Consider the following 18,563-nt stretch of genomic DNA (forward strand, 5'->3'; position numbering starts at 1 on the left):
ATGAAATAATAACAATAATAATAATAAGAAGAAGAAGAAGCAGAAGACAAAAAAGAAGACAACGCAATAATTAATAAATAAATAATAATACAAAAATAAACTCTGTGTTTCTTGCACTCACAACTGTAAACCTTCTTTTGCCCACCCCTATCATGTGTCATGTCATGCATGCGTGTCTGTGGTATGAAACATTATTCCAGGACAAGAGGGGGCACCATCACTAACTGTGATATTTCCTCTTCCCTTCACAGTACCAAGAACATGCAAGCAAGTGTAAGCAAATGACCCCTGCCCTTCCCGTCTGGCCGTTAAAAATCTATTTGTGGACTGAGCACACCGCAGGACTGAGCTACAGCACGAAGTGACCAACTCAAGACAGCCAACTGACAGTCACCCAAAGTCTACGAGCAGTTATACCTTGGAAAAGCTTTTGTTTCGAGCAACAACAGACACCTGGTTTTGTTTCAAGTTGGTAAAAGAATTAAATGGGACAACCTAATTTGTGTCCTTTTGAAAAATGACAATACGTTTGTGTTTATTTATATATACTGTATATATATTGTATATATATATATATATATAGATATATTCATTGCATTCGTAGTCCGAGTCTCGATGACCTGAATTGTGTGGGTGGTTACCTACCAGGTAACGCTTGTGGTTGGTCTGCCATTCGGCAAACATCCGCCACGGTGCCCTCTTTCAGTTGCGAGAAGCAGATCATGGAATGTTGCATAGTTTACTGTCAAATAATGCAAAGAGTACGCGACACGTGTTTCGCCCTCATTTGGGCTCATCAGGCGTGCACACTCTACTGCTCCCCTCTTGGAGAATCGAACCTCGGACGTCAGCGTCAGAGACGAAGACACCTTTATGCTGCACCACGACGTGTGGTTCGCTTATTTGACAGGTCTTCGTCTCTGATGCTGACGTCCGAGGTTCGATTCCCTGAGAGGGGAGCAGTAGAGTGTGTACGCCTGATGAGCCCAAATGAGGGCGAAACACGTGTCGCGTACTCTTTGCATTATTTGACAGTAAACTATGCAACATTCCATGATCTGCTTCTCGCAACTTAAAGAGGGCACCGTGGCGGATGTTTGCCGAATGGCAGACCAACCACAAGCGTTACCTGGTAGGTAACCACCCACACAATTCAGATCATCGAGACTCAGACTACGAATGCAATGAATATATATATATATATATATATATATATATATATATATATATATATATATATACACAATATATATACAGTATATATAAATAAACACAAACGTATTGTCATTTTTCAATGACATAAAGGTGTCTTCGTCTCTGACGCTGACGTCCGAGGTTCGATTCTCCAAGAGGGGAGCAGTAGAGTGTGCACGCCTGATGAGCCCAAATGAGGGCGAAACACGCGTTGTGTACTCTTTGCATTATTTGACAGTAAACTATGCAATATATATGATATATATAATATTACATTATGATATACATACAGTATATGTATATATATATGTCCCATGTGTGTGCACTTGGGAGACAGCTTAAAGGTTTTGGTGATGGTAATTTCCCATTGAACCAGGGCTTGGCGTGGCAAACTCATGCCTTCTCTCTTCCTCTCTCCACAGAACAGGTTATTGACAGCTGTTCCACCACGTATGTCACTTTTGTTGTCAACCCTCCTGAACCCATCCCTTCCTGCCTGGAATCCATTTAACTGAAACCTGTCTATTTTAAGTTAGTTCTTTGTTGGACCACGTCTGAAAACAGGTTGCTTACGTCTTTGCAAAACACCAAGTTATTTTACTATACATTATATGGGGAACCACAGCCATGCCACACCATGCATGATATTTCTCTGTTTTAAGTTTTATTATTACCTTCCTTACACTACTTACAATATATTGCACTTATTTCTTTTAAACTATTTTTGTAATTAAAGGACTTATAAACAGAAGGTGAAAATGAAGTTAAAATGAAGGGCCAATAAAACCATAAAAAGTTTTGTGTTATCTGTATTTATATTTTTCTCCTTACTGACAGTTTTACATATTTTACATTTGTACTTTTTATTACGAATCTCTTCAGCTCTTATGTGTTTATGTGTTTCTGTTTCTTTTACCCTTTGGTTATTGTGTGTCTGATATGTTGGGTTTTTATCGTACAGCACTTTGGTCAGCCTTGATGTTGTTTTTAAAGTGCTTTACAAATAAATAAATTCCAGGGCAGCATGACAGCACAGTGGTTAGTGTTGCTGTTTTTCATGGATCTAATGTCCTGAGTTGGAATTTCACTCCTGGAGAGTTGTCTATGTATTTGTAGTTTGCATGTTCCCCTCTTGTCCTCTTTGATGTTCCTCCACGTGCTACAGTTTTCCTTCCATATCCACAGAGATGTGCAGGTTAAGTTAACTGTCCCTATTTAAGTGTGTGCATCAGACACCTATTACCTATGACTTTTAAAGCAATACACAGTATTAAGTGAATTATGCTGGGGATAGGTGCTGACCCCTCATTATTCTAAATTTTAAGCGGGTTTGAAAGTGTTATTATATTACTAGTATTATAATACTACTGCTTTTTATTAACATTAGTCTATGGAATGACACTCTACCGATGGCTGTTTTATGGCTTGTACCCAGGGTTCATGGAATAGACTGTGGCACCCTGTGACCCTAATTTGGATTGAGTTTGATAAGATGGTGGCGATGAATTTTGAAACCTTGTCTTGTAGCACTTGCTCACAAACAGTCCCCAGACTGATGCTGACTTGTTTATGGGGACCTCTTTTGTAAGTTGTCTGCTAAGAAAGTAAATGAAAATGTAAATGATATTATGATAGTAGTTCTTAACTGGAATAACTGATCCAATAAACAAATGAATTTATGAATGAATCTGTTAATCAGTATGCTAACAAAGACATCATAATGACGTAATAGTGCCATTTGCCTCTCCGCTCCAGAAGACTGTGTGAGGACTGTTCCACGTATGCAAGGGATTTACTCTTCATACGGCTGATTTATCTGTCACATTCCAAGAACTGCATATTCCAAAACTGACCTGTTGTGTCTGAAACGTGTTCCCTGAGATTTTCTTCCATTCAGGATTGCTGCTGGGATGAGCCCCATTTCCCCTTAAAACAAATAAAAATGGATGGACAACTAAAGCCGTTGAGAACAATTAATGGGATATACAATGTGAATGCAAGGTAGACTCTTGCAGTATTTTATATAATATCATAAAAACAGGGTCAGCGTCAGGAAAGGCATCAGGCTGTAAAAATCACACTGGAACCTATAAAATATCAAGTCCACACAGAAGTGGGAAAAGATATAGAAAAAGAAGAAGTCATAAGAATTGCTTTACATTTACACGTCTCTTTTATTTGTGTTGTAATATGAGATTTGCTAAACTGCAAGATTGCTTTGATCTAAGTAAATTGACAAGTCTGGCACTCACAAAGAATATAAATAACTTATTATATACTGTTAATCATTTAATACTGCTACCTTCTTCATTTCTCCTCTTAACATTATTCTTCATTACTCAGCTTTGATATTTAATTTACTTCTAAGAAAAATAGTAACAATTTTAACAAATGGCTGTTAAGTGTCATTAGAGGCAGAGAGAATGCATTCATTTCCAAGAATCCAGCATTTTCCCCACCAGCCACAGATCATACAGTGCTAACTGGTGACACAGACAGGTTTGATGAGCGTCTCCTGGTAATTTCACAGTCCTTTATTTTTGGCAGCAGTATCGTAGACATTTTGGCGATGTTACAGTTTGTTGTTATAATCCTTAGCCCCTTATGTTGTATTTTCAATGAATATTGTTCTCATAGGAAATTCCATTTTTATGTCTGGTTTCCAGGCTAATGTTTGCTGGGGCGGTTGTAGGATACATGAGGTTGGAGCCATAAGATTTGCTTCTGCACTACTCCATGCTGCGAGGGTTAAAACAAGAACACATCACAATGGTCCATCATTTCTGGCTCTATACGTGCGACTTAGTAAATGGGGACGTAGTTTCTATTCTTTGGATCTACCAAAACAATAAATCAGAAACTAGAAAATCCAAAAGGGCGCTGTACAACTCACTAAAAACTTGAATATGATTACTATTTAGGAAAAATAAATGAGCTACATGACTTTGTTTTCACAGAAACATGCTTTATATATTTATGCTATCTATTTAAAGAGGTTACAGTATATTCTGAAGTTCTGTAAGTCCTTAAATTTGTACTCTTTTGTTTCTTTTAAGGTAGAGGAACTAATATTCTACAGTTTGTCTTTCATTTTCCAAAATGCTCTCAGTTTCTAAGTCACTACAGTTTATTCTGTGTCCGCTTGAAGGAGCAGATTCTAATAACAACACCCAGAGTGAATGTTGTCAGCACAGGAGGCTCACCTCCAAGATCAGATAATTCAAAACTATTCAAGGATGGTGAGCCAGTCAGGAGTAAATCTGTGATAGTCTGATATGTGAGTAGCGGGGTCATGCTACGAAGCCAGGCAGATGTATAGAAAGGATTATTTTAAGGAGGAAAGAGTCAAAAGGTGAGACCTAAAATGTGGGAGTAACAACTGAGACACTGATTCTTAGCTCAAGTTTTGTCAGCAATCTGCATTTTACTAGAACCTAAATACATAGTCTAAATAAATGAAGGCAGTGTACAACTACCACTTATCAAGTTCACTAGTGCCTTCCTATTCTGAAAGCATTGGGTGCAAGGTAGGAAGTAAGTACAGACAGGGCCTGAGTCTATCATAGGGCCCTGTCGATACCCACAATTACTCACAAGAGGTCAATTTATAGTCATAACTTAATGTCACATTCACATCCTTTGGATATGGAAGGAAGACACATGTAGACACACAAAAAGGCAATATACAAACATTACACAGACCATGCTCCAGGCCTGCGGTGTGGAACAAGGGCTAACCACTATGCTACTCTGTTACCTAGATGTACATTTTTTTAATATGTTACTATTTTTTAAGGACAAGAGATAAACTGCATTTCAGAAACCTTCCGTATAAATGTGATTCTCTACTTCTCTAGTAAATTGGTAAGGGGAAGCACTGTGACTTAGTAGTTACAGCCATTGTCTTTAAGATCCAGAGTAAGGGGTATTGAATGCAATCCCCCATTACTGCTTTGTATGATTTTTTTTTGACTCCTACCCATGTTCTCTTGGATTAATTTACTACTACTCTGTTTTATTTTCTCCCATATCACCACAGATGTAAATGTTTCATTTATTTTTTAATCTTCATGAATGCGTGTGGGGCCCCTGTAATGGACTGCTGTGCTCTCTCTCTGGGGTCTGTTCCTTTCTTAAACTCAGTGCTACCTGGATAGACACTGGCCAACTGTGAGAACATCTAGTTATATGTGTGGGAAAAAATAGAGTAACAGATTGGCAAGAGACAAAAAAATCTGCTTCATTGAAGCCCATTACGCCGTCTCACAGGACATTCACTAGATTAAGAGATGGAATTGCATTTTCAAAAGGCAGCTTTAAATATGGACACACATGCTCCAACAAATAGTACATATATAATATCCACAGCAAATAAAATGTGAATATCTTGAAATTACAAGCTAATGCCATTGTATGAGTAATGGACTGGCATTTCACCTAGGACCGAGGTGTGCCATTGATCCTAAGTGGGTTAAGATAATTACAGGAATAGACTGACAAAGAAATATTTGGAAGATCACTGGAGTAGTGGACTGACACAACAAGTAAAAATGAATATGACAGTCAATGCAAAGCATACGGATAGATAGATAGATAGATAGATAGATAGATAGATAGATAGATAGATAGATAGATAGATAGATAGATAGATAGATAGATAGATAGATAGATAGATAGATAGATAGATAGATAGATAGATAGATAGATTGTTATATAAAATAGATTGATTATTTGTATCTGTATCAATAAATAAATAAGACATTAAATAAATGATTACCTTTTAAATTCCATTGCGAATTGCAAAATCATTGTATTTAAAATGTATTTTTTTGTGATTCGAATCTGTTCTCTTGTGCTTGATATGACAGGGTACTCTGTTATCAAGTATTTCTCCAACTAGAAGATTAAGATTGCTGACACATTATTAAACACCTTCATTTCTGTTAGTTGTCCCTTCCCATCCAAAGGTTTCGTTGGCACCAATGTGATACTTCACTGTGTGTGTTCGTGCTTGTTCTCTTGTGAGAGGCTTTCTGCTCTCACATCTGTTCATCTCCAAAATACTGACCAAGAAAGACACATTTCTAAAATAATTAATGGTTAAACTTGAAACACCCTGAAATATCACTGCTAGGAATTTACCTGGGTGTTACTGCCATACAAATAACATTAGCAACATAAAATGAACAGCTAAGCATACGCTATCTGACATCATTGTGTGTAATAGCCTGAAATGACAGTATAGCCCACAATAAAAGATAACGCATACAACAATATTTCAGCCTGCAGAAATGCCCCCTGTTTTCCACACACCACATAGAAAGTCAAAACAAAATTCAGTGTTGAGGCATGGGGAGTGAGAGTTCTGGCAAACATGGAGTTAAAGTCATTGCTTATCACATTCATTATATAAAGCGACTATTAACTGACATAGTGATTGCGTGATAATAATAATGATTGTTTTGGAAGTGCCCGTAATATTAAATGTCAATAGAGTTGTTTTCCATAAACAAACCACATGTGTCTTTTCAGTGATGGGAAATCCTTGTTTTTTCCGAGTAAGTGCCCTTGGATATTTAGAGCAGACACGGCTAATATGAAATAGTGTACTTCTTTCAAAACATGACTCTGCTCTCAGTCGCGATTCTTCCACTTAAAAGCACTGGTTAGGCTATTAGCATTCTCTTAGAGGGACGGCTCATCTTGTTTGTGACCACAGCCTACTGAGAAATTAAAGAACAAGAATTTGGAGTGATGAGGCTACACCTTTGAAGGTTGGGATCAATTGTAGTTTGAGATGAACAGTAAATCTTTTATCCTTGCTCATCCATGCAATTCCAAATATCCCCACTTTATGCAAATTGTGGTTTATATTTAGCACTTAAAGATGTGAATCAACCAGTTTTTTTGCAATAAAGTGCAAGTGTTTTGTAACTTAAGGCCTTGTGTTTAGCCTATAGTCAGATACTTTTAAAATTCATGAAGACAGCAGGTACTATGTTTCACTGGAGCTTAAACACTCTTGGAGGGAGGAGGGTTGCGATGACACGTTAGTCATAAACCTGTCGAGATGCATCCCCTTTTCCCACTCAAACAACACACTTCATTATAAATATTATGCCGACTGGAATGTGACCTTTGGTTCACTGAATTGATTGTGGCCAAGATGTTTTCTGAATCAATACTATCATAAAGCTGCCGTGGGACCTCGAGTAAATTTGCTGAGCATAGCGCCATTTTAGCTACATAAAAAGGGACACTCTCACAGATGATTATAATTGGCTCTTCTGTAAGCAGCACTACAAAGAGAGCCGAGGACTGGCTTAGTGTGGAGCGGGAGCCAAACATGCTGTCTCTCAAATGGCCCATCTCTCAAAGTGACGTGCTGCTAGGAGGGCAGAATTACACAGTGACAGGCAACGAGGCTCAGCGCATACCTGCTGTGTGCCGCTTTGAAATCTGCATTTTAACTAAAGAGGTAATGCGTTACAGGCTTTAATGTTCTCCTTGTGCATGACATCCTGCACATGTATACAAGCTCAACAAGGCCAGTGTTGATACTCTGATACTGTACAGCGTATGAAGAAGAGTGCATAAATCAGCCTGTTTTGAATACACAGAATGACACAAGTAAGCTTCAGACTGTACCATACCAGCTATAATGAGCACCAAAATACCAACAATAGGAGACAAAGCCTTTCAAAATTACATTTTGGAGCAAATAGGTAGCTCATTAGATAGAAGGCAAGAACACAATAGTGGTGGAAATGACTGCAGTTTCTCCTGATACAAGTAAACAGACTAATAAGCCTCATGAAATGAAACAGAGGAGGACAGGCAATTGCTTATAATGCAAAACTTCTAAAAGAAATTGGCTACATGATATAGAAAGTCAGCTTATTTTTTGACCTTAGATGTCCTGAATATTGAAAATAACAAATAAGACGCTACATGAAGTGCCCCTATAATCTTTAATTTAAACTCAAACTCAAAATGTTACAGCTTCCAGAAGCCAAAGAAAAACAGATTTAATGAAGCATACACAGTGCACATGCTATAAGAAGAACACCAAGACGGCAGTGTAGTGCCCAGCAAACAGTCCTCACTTATTTTAGCTCTGGTTACTTTCTTTCCAGTTTGTTCATACCAAAAAATCCATTACTTAGAGAGGACAGGTCTAAATCCGAGCCTGGGTGACCCATCAAATCTTGCCTGAAGAAGGGGCCTGAGTTGCCTTGAAAGCTTGCATATTGTAATCTTTTTAATTAGCCAATAAAAGGTGTCATTTTGCTTGACTTTTCTCTACATTCATAATGGCTAACACAGTACAACACCCTAGTACTACAAATACTTCCATACATAGATATTTATAACTGAATACCTCCAAGTGATGCACATTTAAAAAAAAAAAAGCTTTGCAGTTAAAACAAAACAGGCTCATTTTGTTATTTATGCAATCTAAATGGCTGAAGAGGCAGTATCACATGAAGTGTAGTACTACACAGAGCAATGAAACAGTTATCAATTCACTCTGCCTCATTAGAAATACACTTCTGAATAAAATTGTAATATTGAAACATCTCTTATAAGCATATTCTATGTAAAAAAATACAAATGGATTAGTATTATTTTCTCAAACAGCAGAGCTTACTTTGTGCAAAAGCATTCATAAAGCATCCCTTGTAAAATATGATTACGTATGTGCAGTTAAAATGTGGACTGGAGCTTGCATTACTTAGATAATACCAAAAAAAGGCTTTGAATAACAAAAATCGTTCCGATCACGCCCGCGGGATACTTTTCCAAATGTAAATACAATAGGTCTCTAATGCCAAGGCGTTTTATTTAAGTATTGTCTGGCTGTTTGCGAAATGCTGAGGGCTAAGCCGAGTTTAGAAAAGAAAACAATTGGAACAACTCCACCTTTTGGTAAAGCGGCGCACATGCAGCACGGGGAATTGGAATTCTAAATAGGAAATCCACCCATTCTTAAAGAGTGAATGAGCACCTCTCCGTCTGGCGACGATCGGGCTGGCGCGCGCACACACACACACACACACACACACACACAAATGTGTTTCACTACTAATAACAACATTTGTGGGACAGTATTTGAACGACCGTGTGTGTGGGGACCCAGAGCTGCTTAGAATATATCTTTTTGTACAATATTTTATTTCCTGTGTGATTGCATAGTTTTAAGATTTTTTCTCCGCCTTATTTCTATTTAAATACTTCCCTTAAATTGATGTAATGAAAGAAATATAATTAGTTGAAATATGTCTTTTTCCTTCTTTTGGGTTAGGGATTTGGGTTTACTTAACATTTTAACGGGGTAAGACATTATGCAGTCCAAGATATATTGAGACAGAGAACATCAAAGAATCGCTATACGATAGATAGATAGATAGATAGATAGATAGATAGATAGATAGATAGATAGATAGATAGATAGATAGATAGATAGATAGATAGATAGATAGATAGATATTTTTTAAATAAATCCATTTAAAAACGAATTCAGTGTTATGCAAAGCTCCGTTACACTCATTCACCCACCGTCCGCGGATATTTTGGTGTTGCTGCTTTGAACCGTCACGAACATAATCGGTCGCCGCCGCGTTATAGTTGGCTGCCAATATCTCTTTCTGCTATTAATGATCACCATTAAAGCGACAAACACTTCGATAGCACGAAGGATAAATTAAACTCGTACAACAATGACTGGAATTAGAATAAACACAGGAATAAACAGTCATGGGAGTGAAAATGGTGTCTTGGTTATGCTAAATACGGAAAATTGAGGACTATTTAAGGTACTTCCGAATATTATGAACTTACACCGCCTGCACATGAACAAAAGCGGCAATGATCTGAAGATGCTAAAAAAAACAATACTAATAACAATAACAATAATAATAAAGCCTACGCCACCAGCACAAATATTTTCAAACCGGTAACTACTTATTAACAACGGCGGAAAAAGTACCTCTTATTATCCATTCGGCGGAGAATGAAAAAGTGGCCAGAACAGCACGCTGTGCTAATAATTTTCTAATTTGAATAATTTGAAGAAAGCACAATCTCTGCATAATTACTATTATTATTGCTGTATTATTTAAAAAAAATATTCCTAAATTCACGCTCACTTAAGAGCTAAAAGAACATGCAAAGCTACAGGTATCCCTTTGTGGTTGAATGCTTGTTTTCTCATCGATTCAGGTCTGAATCATTTTCTGAAGTAAAATCTTAGAGATTCGAGTTGTCTAATTTCTATAAAATAGCAAAGCCTCCTCCTTGTGTCTGTAACCATTTTAAATACCAGGTATATGTTTGTTCTGAAATTTCTCCCAGTAGCAGAGCAAATTGCATCTGAGGGGTGTAAGGCGGTTATCTACACCACTTTTTAAATTATAACTCATATATAATATATTTAAGTAATAAATATTAATAGATAATAAACAGTATTGTGTGTGTTCCCCTAGACTCATGCAGATTTGAAAATGTATGTTTTGAAATTTAATAATGCTCTACGGTAAATATTCATGTAGTATATATATAGTTAGTGACATTTGGGGCAAAGATATGATAGATAGATAGATAGATAGATAGATAGATAGATAGATAGATAGATAGATAGATAGATAGATAGATAGATAGATAGATAGATAGATAGATAGATAGGAACGCATAAGCCTCCTCCAGGCGACCCGGTAGTCCGTTAACCCGAGCACAATAAAACCAAGCAGTAAAAGTGTCCAGACAGTTAGAACAGCGGGTGCTTCATTTAGCTGAAGCCGTGACAAAAAATTTTGGTGGAAACCCAGCCTGTCTGCAGATCAAGGGGGTTTCCTGTAGCATTTTTGATAATATCACCCACCTGTAAAGATTGTTAAAAACTGTTGCGTTTTGGAATCAAGTGCAAATGCATGAATTCGAATGTTAAACGAAAGAAAAAAAAGGAAAAATAAAAAAAGCCAGCGATGTGAAACCTGATGGAGATAAGAGGTTTCTGCACATTTCTGACCGATTTAATACATACTTTTGCGCACGATCATAATGTGGAAGCCTTTCGCTAGTAAAGAAGTGTGGTGAAACTTACACTGCTGTTATGGCCAGACCAGAGCACCATGGCTTGGTTGTGAGCCGAATCCCCGGTGAGGGCGAAGGTGCTGCTGACGACTTTCAGCTCCTCGTGCTTAGGAAGGGTCACTTTTCCGTCTTCCCTGGTCCATTTCCCCTCGGTTCTACTCATCCTCTGACCGTCTAGAGACGGATTGCTAATTTTTCTGGTATCCGACTGCTTTCCATCCAGTAAACTCTCGCTCCAATCGCCATTCTCGGGGCTGCTCCTTTTTAATCTCCGCTGCTCGGTGTCCTTTCCAAATGTCGAAATTTCGGTTACAAAAAGTTTCTTATGTTTAAAATCTTTGTTCTCTCCAACCTGCCCTTGGTCCTTTGTTTTGATTGACAGGCTAACACTGTCGCTTTGAGCCGACGGGGTTTCGTCCGCTAAACCGGGATCTGACACTTTGTCATGGAGCTCACCCGCCGCTGCAAGGGGCATCATCTCGGCTGTGCCCTGCTGCGTTACGACCTGGGCAGCATCATCCGCATCATCACCCGAGGTAGGTGTTAAACGAGAAGCCCGGACACTAGTTATCTTTTGTGGGGACCCCCAAGCTTTTGGAAACGCTTTCCCTGGCTCCCAGACATCCATCCGCAAGTCCATCCGTAATCCCCCCCGACGCAGCGCTATCGGAGACGGGCACGCTGTGCAAGTTATTTCAGCGCTAGTAATACCCAGCAAAGAAACGAAGATCAGAAGCCAGGTCCAGCGAGCCAATGCTCCTCTTTCCATCGCTGCAAAAAATCGGAAGATCTCCTCTTTGCAGTTGATGCTTGCTTGTGTTTTACCGAGAGAACTCAACTCCCTGGAAGTTGGGAGGTTGTTGCTGTATCTGCTGTAGTCTCGGTTTTTAAAAAAGTGCTTTTCAGGGAAACTGTGCACGTTCAAGGATTTGATCAAGTGAGCCACCACGCGGGGGAGGAGCTGAACTGTAGCCAAAGCTTCGGAGGCGAGAGGAAGAGCAGAGACTGAGAGCGAGCCGGCGAGCGTTGCTGAGGCTGCAGCACCTGTTCGGTGAGGAGGCAACCAGTGCGCGGCTGTCTGGGGCTTCCTGATCACATAGTTAATGAGGATGGGTATTTCTGTCATCGCCTACTGCGATGCTACCAAATTAAAGCAATAAAAGGGGGAGGGGGATATGGCAGGATAAAGCCTGACCCTAAATCCTTCGCCGAATGTATCTTGTCTCAATTCAAATTCTAACTGCATCCAGCATTTAAATGACGCCATTTGAAACTCATCGTTGCGCACAGGCGAGGTATTTATATTAAACGGAATGTGCAAGCATCTTTTTTTCCCCTCTCACTCGGTTTTGTTTCAGAATATAACCGCGGCGGCAGTCACAATAAGTGACAGATAAGAGCTGATTGCCGTTATATAAAGGAAGGGAAGCGATCTGCGAGCCTCACAGCGTACAGACACGAGGGCGATGCGACTGAATAGTTAATGTCTGTCTGTCGGTTGGTATTGTGTTATTCTTGTTATGTAAGTCTTTGAGCGGCTGCTTCGTTCTCTCTCCTAGTGCAAATTAAAAAAACGGTTATTAAATGGGAAAAGTAAGAAATGCCACAGTCTGTTTGCTATTGCTTCGGCAATCTGTGTCGTTTTGCATTGGCTTATGTCAGCTGATGCTGCGGCGGCGGATGATATTAACCTTTCCAAGGCAAAGCCGTTTGCAACATTTGTGGATATCAAAACCGTATTATTTTCGGAAATCCGATTCATCTCATCGGCTTCCTCCTGTTGCACTCTTAAGTGGATATAAGCAGGCTGTTTGAAAACTTTTTGATTTTTTTTTAAATCGTGGCACAATTTGACACATAGTTTGAAACAGGCAATGCTTATCAAGAAAAGGAAAACAATGTGTATAATAATGAAAAAAACGACAATCGGCTTGGACGATCTTTCATTTGGGGAACCCATGCGTTGTTCGAGTGTAAGTTTAAAGACTGAAAACCAATCAATTAACTCTATTTATATATTAAATTATATGCCTATAATGGTAATTGGTAAACGAGCGCTTCGAGATATTCACGGGGACTGAGGCTTGCGTTAGAATGTGCGCCTCCCTTATTCATTTGAATCATAGATAGCGTTAAATTTAGAGAAGGCTAATTAAGGCAGGGGGGCGTTTTGCGAATAAACAGTGGGAGATGGAGCATTGCTTTTATAAATGAGCAGGGACCGAGCTGGAGCCGTCTACTGTGAACCGCCGAGTTTTTTCAGCGGCACAGTGAGTGAGTGTCTGCCCGAGGAGCTGCGGGATTATTTGGGTGTCGGAGCACAGTTGGGGCCTTGACTGGATCCTGGCGAGAAGAGTTAGCCGTTTAACCTGGAGTTCTTCTCTAAAGAGCTGGGAAGTCACATCTAGGGGCTCCCTGCATTTTATTTTATATAAGTGCACCATTGAGTCTTCTCCACCTTGCTGCTTAAGTGGATCTCAATATAAACTTTAGGATATTCTCAAACTTGCATAACACATTTCAAGGGGGCAAACAGTTAAATGTGGCTATGGCGTTCGCCCCCTGACACTGGATTCGTTTCGGCGCAGCTGTAATCACTTTGACGCCATTATAATTACCTTGAGAGAAAAAAAGCATCTAGATACTGGGAGCACATGCTAAACCTGCACAGATAATGACCATGTCTGACTTGGACTCTCCTGGCTGAGGTTGAGTGACTTCTTTTATCTTAGATCCAGAAGTACTTCCAATGCTAGGGCATAGCCCGATCGAAGTCCTACCAGGTAAATCAGAAGTACCCACCATATTGGGATTGTTAACCCCTTCATCACCCCCTGGCAGCCCCCACATAACACCACTGGGCTGCACCAAGGCATTACAGGTTCCAGCATGCCCTCCAGGTGTCCAGGGAGGTTGCCACCTAACATCCTGGGGGAGAAAATGTACTAAATCGAATGTCCTCCCCAGTCCTTCCATTACACAGGCCTCCCGGCCAGGTATTATCCTTAGATCTAACCCAGCCGGGACGCCAGTGTATTCCTACTGGCATCGAAATCCTGTGCCTGTCTTCTGGGAGAAATAGGGTTTTCTTTACCCCATTTTTTAGAGTAGCATAGGACTGGTCTCTTGTCTGGTTAAGGAATCGCCCTCCTTCCTGGCCAGGATGCATGCCCATGTACAAGTATATTGTCCATCACAATATATATATATATATATATATATGTGTGTGTGTGTGTATGTATATATATATATATATATTTATATATTTATATATATATATATATATATATATATATATATATATATATATATATATATATATATATATTTATATATATACATATATGTATGTGTGTATCTATGTATTGTCACAAAAACCAGACATAAGAATCATGAAAAGGTTTGGGGCAGCCACCCGTATAATTTGGTTTCCTGGCTGCAAAGTTGCTTTCAATAGAGATAGCACTGATGTGCACAAAACCGAGTCCAACACAGAAATGAGGGAACAGGGAAAAGGTGGCGACTTTTAAAGGGGAAGACAGGAAGTGAAGTCAAAGGGGTCGGGCTCATGAAGGTCTTCTGTCATTGGTGCGAGCCCGGACGTGACATCACAGGGGCAGGAGCCGGCAAGGTCTCCTTCTATTGGCTCGATCCCGGAAGTGACGTCAAGAGGACCAGGTGGGATCTCTCGTGAACGGTCTGCAGGGAAGGGAGAAAAAAGAGTCAGTGCACTCTGCCACATCCCGGTATGTCTCAGAACTGCCCTTACTTAAGCCCTTTAGCTGCCTCCCATGCGCATGTGTGTGACAGTATATATATATATATATGTGTATGTGTGTGTGTGTGTATATATATGTAAAATCCAAAGTCTGTCTGTGTGTATGTCTGTCCACTTTTCATGTGAAAACTACTCAATGGATTTAGATCAGGTTTTTTCTATAATTTGCTTGAACATTCCAGTTGATTTTGCGACCTCTCTCATCGCGCTAAGTATTATAGTTCACTTGCGGTACCGATTTACTTCCACAAATCCGAGAGAGACACAGCAGGCCAAGGGGGGGTGGTGCCCTCCTCACTCACTCGCCAGCCTTGGGGTGTATCTTACATCTGCTTAGCTAGCGAACGAGAGAACTACTTAATGGATTTAGATCAAGGTTTTTTTTTTCTATAATTTGCTTTAACAATCTGGTTGATTTTGTGACTTCTCTCATCGCACTAAGAATCATAGTTCGCTTGCAGGAGTGATATATTCATGCTAATTTGAGACAGAGGCTGCGGGCCAAGGGGAGGGGGAAATGTGACATCAGGAATGGGGAGTCGGTCTACCTCTGCGTTTTGGAGTGTAACTTGCCTCCGCTTAGCTAGCAATACCCTTTCGATTATTGATTTTTAAAGTTTGTCCTTTTTCACTACTACACGGGTGGAGCCACGGGGAACGGCTAGTATAAATATAAAATCCCTAATGAGAAATTCAAATGAATATCACAGCAAAAAGATAGAACACACAGAAAATGATTCAAAGTACAATATAAACAATAGAATAAAAATGTAATATAATAAATATTATGCTAAAATAACTGTGGTAGATGGAGTCTGATACTGCCTTCCTATAGCTTCTGGCAACGGTAAAGGCATTGAACTGTCTAATAAAAGCAGACAGAAAAGACTCTCATAGGCGCTTCTCCTTGTACCATGGGAGAATGTGCCTTTGGCTAAAAGAATTCCAAGAAAGCCCCCCCCCCCCCCCCCCCAAAGAAGGGAATGGGTAGAATTTTTGACAAGGACATCCAATTTTGCTACCATCCTCTTTAATTCCACAGCAGTCTTCAGATTATTCTGTAACTTTTTTTTTAGGGGGGGGGGGGGGGGGTCTTACAGGTTTAAGCCCATGATCTGTTAGTCTGAGCTTCTGATTTTTTTTTGTCCTTTTTATTTGTAGTTTTATGTATTTATCCAACAAATGGCCCACCCCCATGCTTTTTGATTTTATATACGTCTTAAATTTGTAGAGCAACTTAGTTAACATCCATAAAGGAGGTTAAAACCCTGGTATACCATCAAATCCTAGAAACACCTCTGATCAGTCCTGGTGCTGGAGCTGACTTTTCTGATACATTTGTTCAGGTGTTTTGCATTGCCTAAACTCAAAGTGTAAAATAATGCACTGGATACCATGGCCTGGTTAAACAATTCCAGTAGCTTGCTGGACACGTCACAAAACCTGAGTCTCCTTAGAAAGTACAGTCTGCTCTGGCCCTTCTTATGCAGTGCTGTTGTGTTGCCAGACCAGTCCAGTTTGCTGTTCATATGGACCTCCAGGTACTTGTAGATCTGCACCACCTCTGCTTCTCCCTCTGTATGGTGGCTCGTATTCAGGGTTCCTTAACATGGTGGAAGTCCACCACCAACTCTTTAATCTTGTTGAAGCTGATTGCAGGGGGTTCTTCCTGCACCACAAGACAAAGTTCTCCAATGGCCTTCTGTACTCTAACTTACAGTATCTCTACAACCAACAATAGAGGAGTTGTCTGAGATGGCTGGAAGTCTGTTGTGTAGAGGGTAAACAGAAAGGGAGACAGGAGGGCTCCTCAGAGTGCCTCAGTTTTACGCAACAGCATAAAACCTGAGTCTCCTCAGAAAGTACAGTCTACATCTTATACAGGGCTACTGGTTTGCCAGACCAGTCCAGTTTGCTATGCATATGGACTCCGAGGTACTTGTAGCTCTGCACCACCTCCACTTTTTCCTTCTGGAGGATGACTGGTTTTGGTGGGGATTCACCTTGACATGCCGGATGTCCACCACCAACTTTTGTCTTGCTGATGTTAAGCTGCAGGTGGTTCTCCCTGCAACACAAGGCAAAGTCCTCCACCAGCATCCTGTACTCCTGTCTTCTTCATTATTAATTCAACCTATGACAGAGGTGTCATCTGAGAACCTTTGTAGATGGCCAGAGCAGGTATTATACTAGAAGTCTGCTGTGGAGATTTTAAACATGAAGGGAGACAGGATTATTTCTTGAGTTGCCCCAGCATTACACACCATCATTTAATTATTATTCGGTTATTACAGTATGTTATTATCTAAAAGCTGGTAGAATAACCAGGCATTTTATAAACAAAGTCCATAAAGTGTTTGCTGGTCTGTGCGCTATATTGATCCCAGATCTGGACAGGATGCATGCTGTACTTTCTGACACACCACAATGATAAGGAAGGGTGTGGTAGGTGCAGTTTGCTGAGGTCTGCATTGTCTCCTATACAGGGTGAGTCAAAATTATGTTAACATTAATGGTACTGCTATGTATATACTTATATACAATTTTTGTGGACAATTTATGTGCCACATATGGTGCATGCATTGAACATGATGGCGAACAGGTTGAGACATTCCTGTAAATCATCTTGTACATATGAAATATGTTTTGTGAATAAATTGTTTCCACCATTCAAATGTTAACGTAATTTTAATTCACCCTGTATAGGCATTGTTTAATAAATGTCTTGGGGTAGCCATTTGACATGAATAGATGAAAAAGATAATGTCTTCCATTCTTTTTTGTTTCCATTGTGTTACAATGGGTGTTAATCCTTTTGAACAAAGTCCTAATGCAACTTGGTTTATGTGATGAAGGGTGGTTGCTGGAAAAGCGTAGTATCTTTTCAGCATAACAATCCTTGCGATAAACAATTGTAATTAAACTGGTATGGTTACCTCTTTCAATAGAAATGTCAAAGAAATTGAAATTAAAATAATTAGACGGTGTTCCTTTATCGAGGTTTCAATATCAGTGAGACATACAGAGATTCTAGTTGTTACAGTGTGGTTCTCTGAACAGAATGACAGATATAGTTATGTATCATTAGTATAGTATAGATAAGAGAAACCAGGGTCTAGTGAAGGGATGTATAGGGAGAAGAGAAGAGGGTCCAGCACTGATCCTTGGGACACCCCTGTGCTCACCTGGTGAACCCTTGACGTTTCTCTATGCCAGAACACATGGTGGGATCTGCCGATGAGGTAGGAATCAAATCACCTAAGGGCAGTCCCAGTGATGCCAAGGTCAGAAAGGGTGGAAAGGAGGATCTGATAGTTGACCGCATTAAAGGCAGAGGAGAGATCTACAGGATGAGCACAGATGACATGGTGATATCTTTGGCCTGCCATAACATGTTGAGTGGAGTGCCCTTCTTCAATCCTGACTGATAAGAATCAAGCAGTCTATTCTGTAGAAGAAAGGAAGAAACATGGTTATAGACAGCATGTTCCTGAATTTT

General features: G+C 39.8%; 1 protein-coding gene across 1 annotated transcript in view; it reads right to left on the minus strand.

Moving 5' to 3' along the window:
- sorcs3a (sortilin related VPS10 domain containing receptor 3a) overlaps nt 1-12,408 on the minus strand; it is a 1,273,344-nt gene extending 1,260,936 nt beyond the window's left edge. Inside the window, exon 1 of the mRNA XM_051922209.1 lies at nt 11,297-12,408. Within this exon, the coding sequence (XP_051778169.1) occupies nt 11,297-12,055 (759 nt within the window). The 5' untranslated portion in view covers nt 12,056-12,408. The remainder of the gene's footprint in view (nt 1-11,296) is intronic.
- Between the last annotated feature and the right edge of the window lie 6,155 nt (nt 12,409-18,563).

This window comes from Erpetoichthys calabaricus, chromosome 2, assembly GCF_900747795.2.
Source record: "Erpetoichthys calabaricus chromosome 2, fErpCal1.3, whole genome shotgun sequence".
In the NCBI taxonomy this organism is placed as follows: domain Eukaryota; kingdom Metazoa; phylum Chordata; class Cladistia; order Polypteriformes; family Polypteridae; genus Erpetoichthys; species Erpetoichthys calabaricus.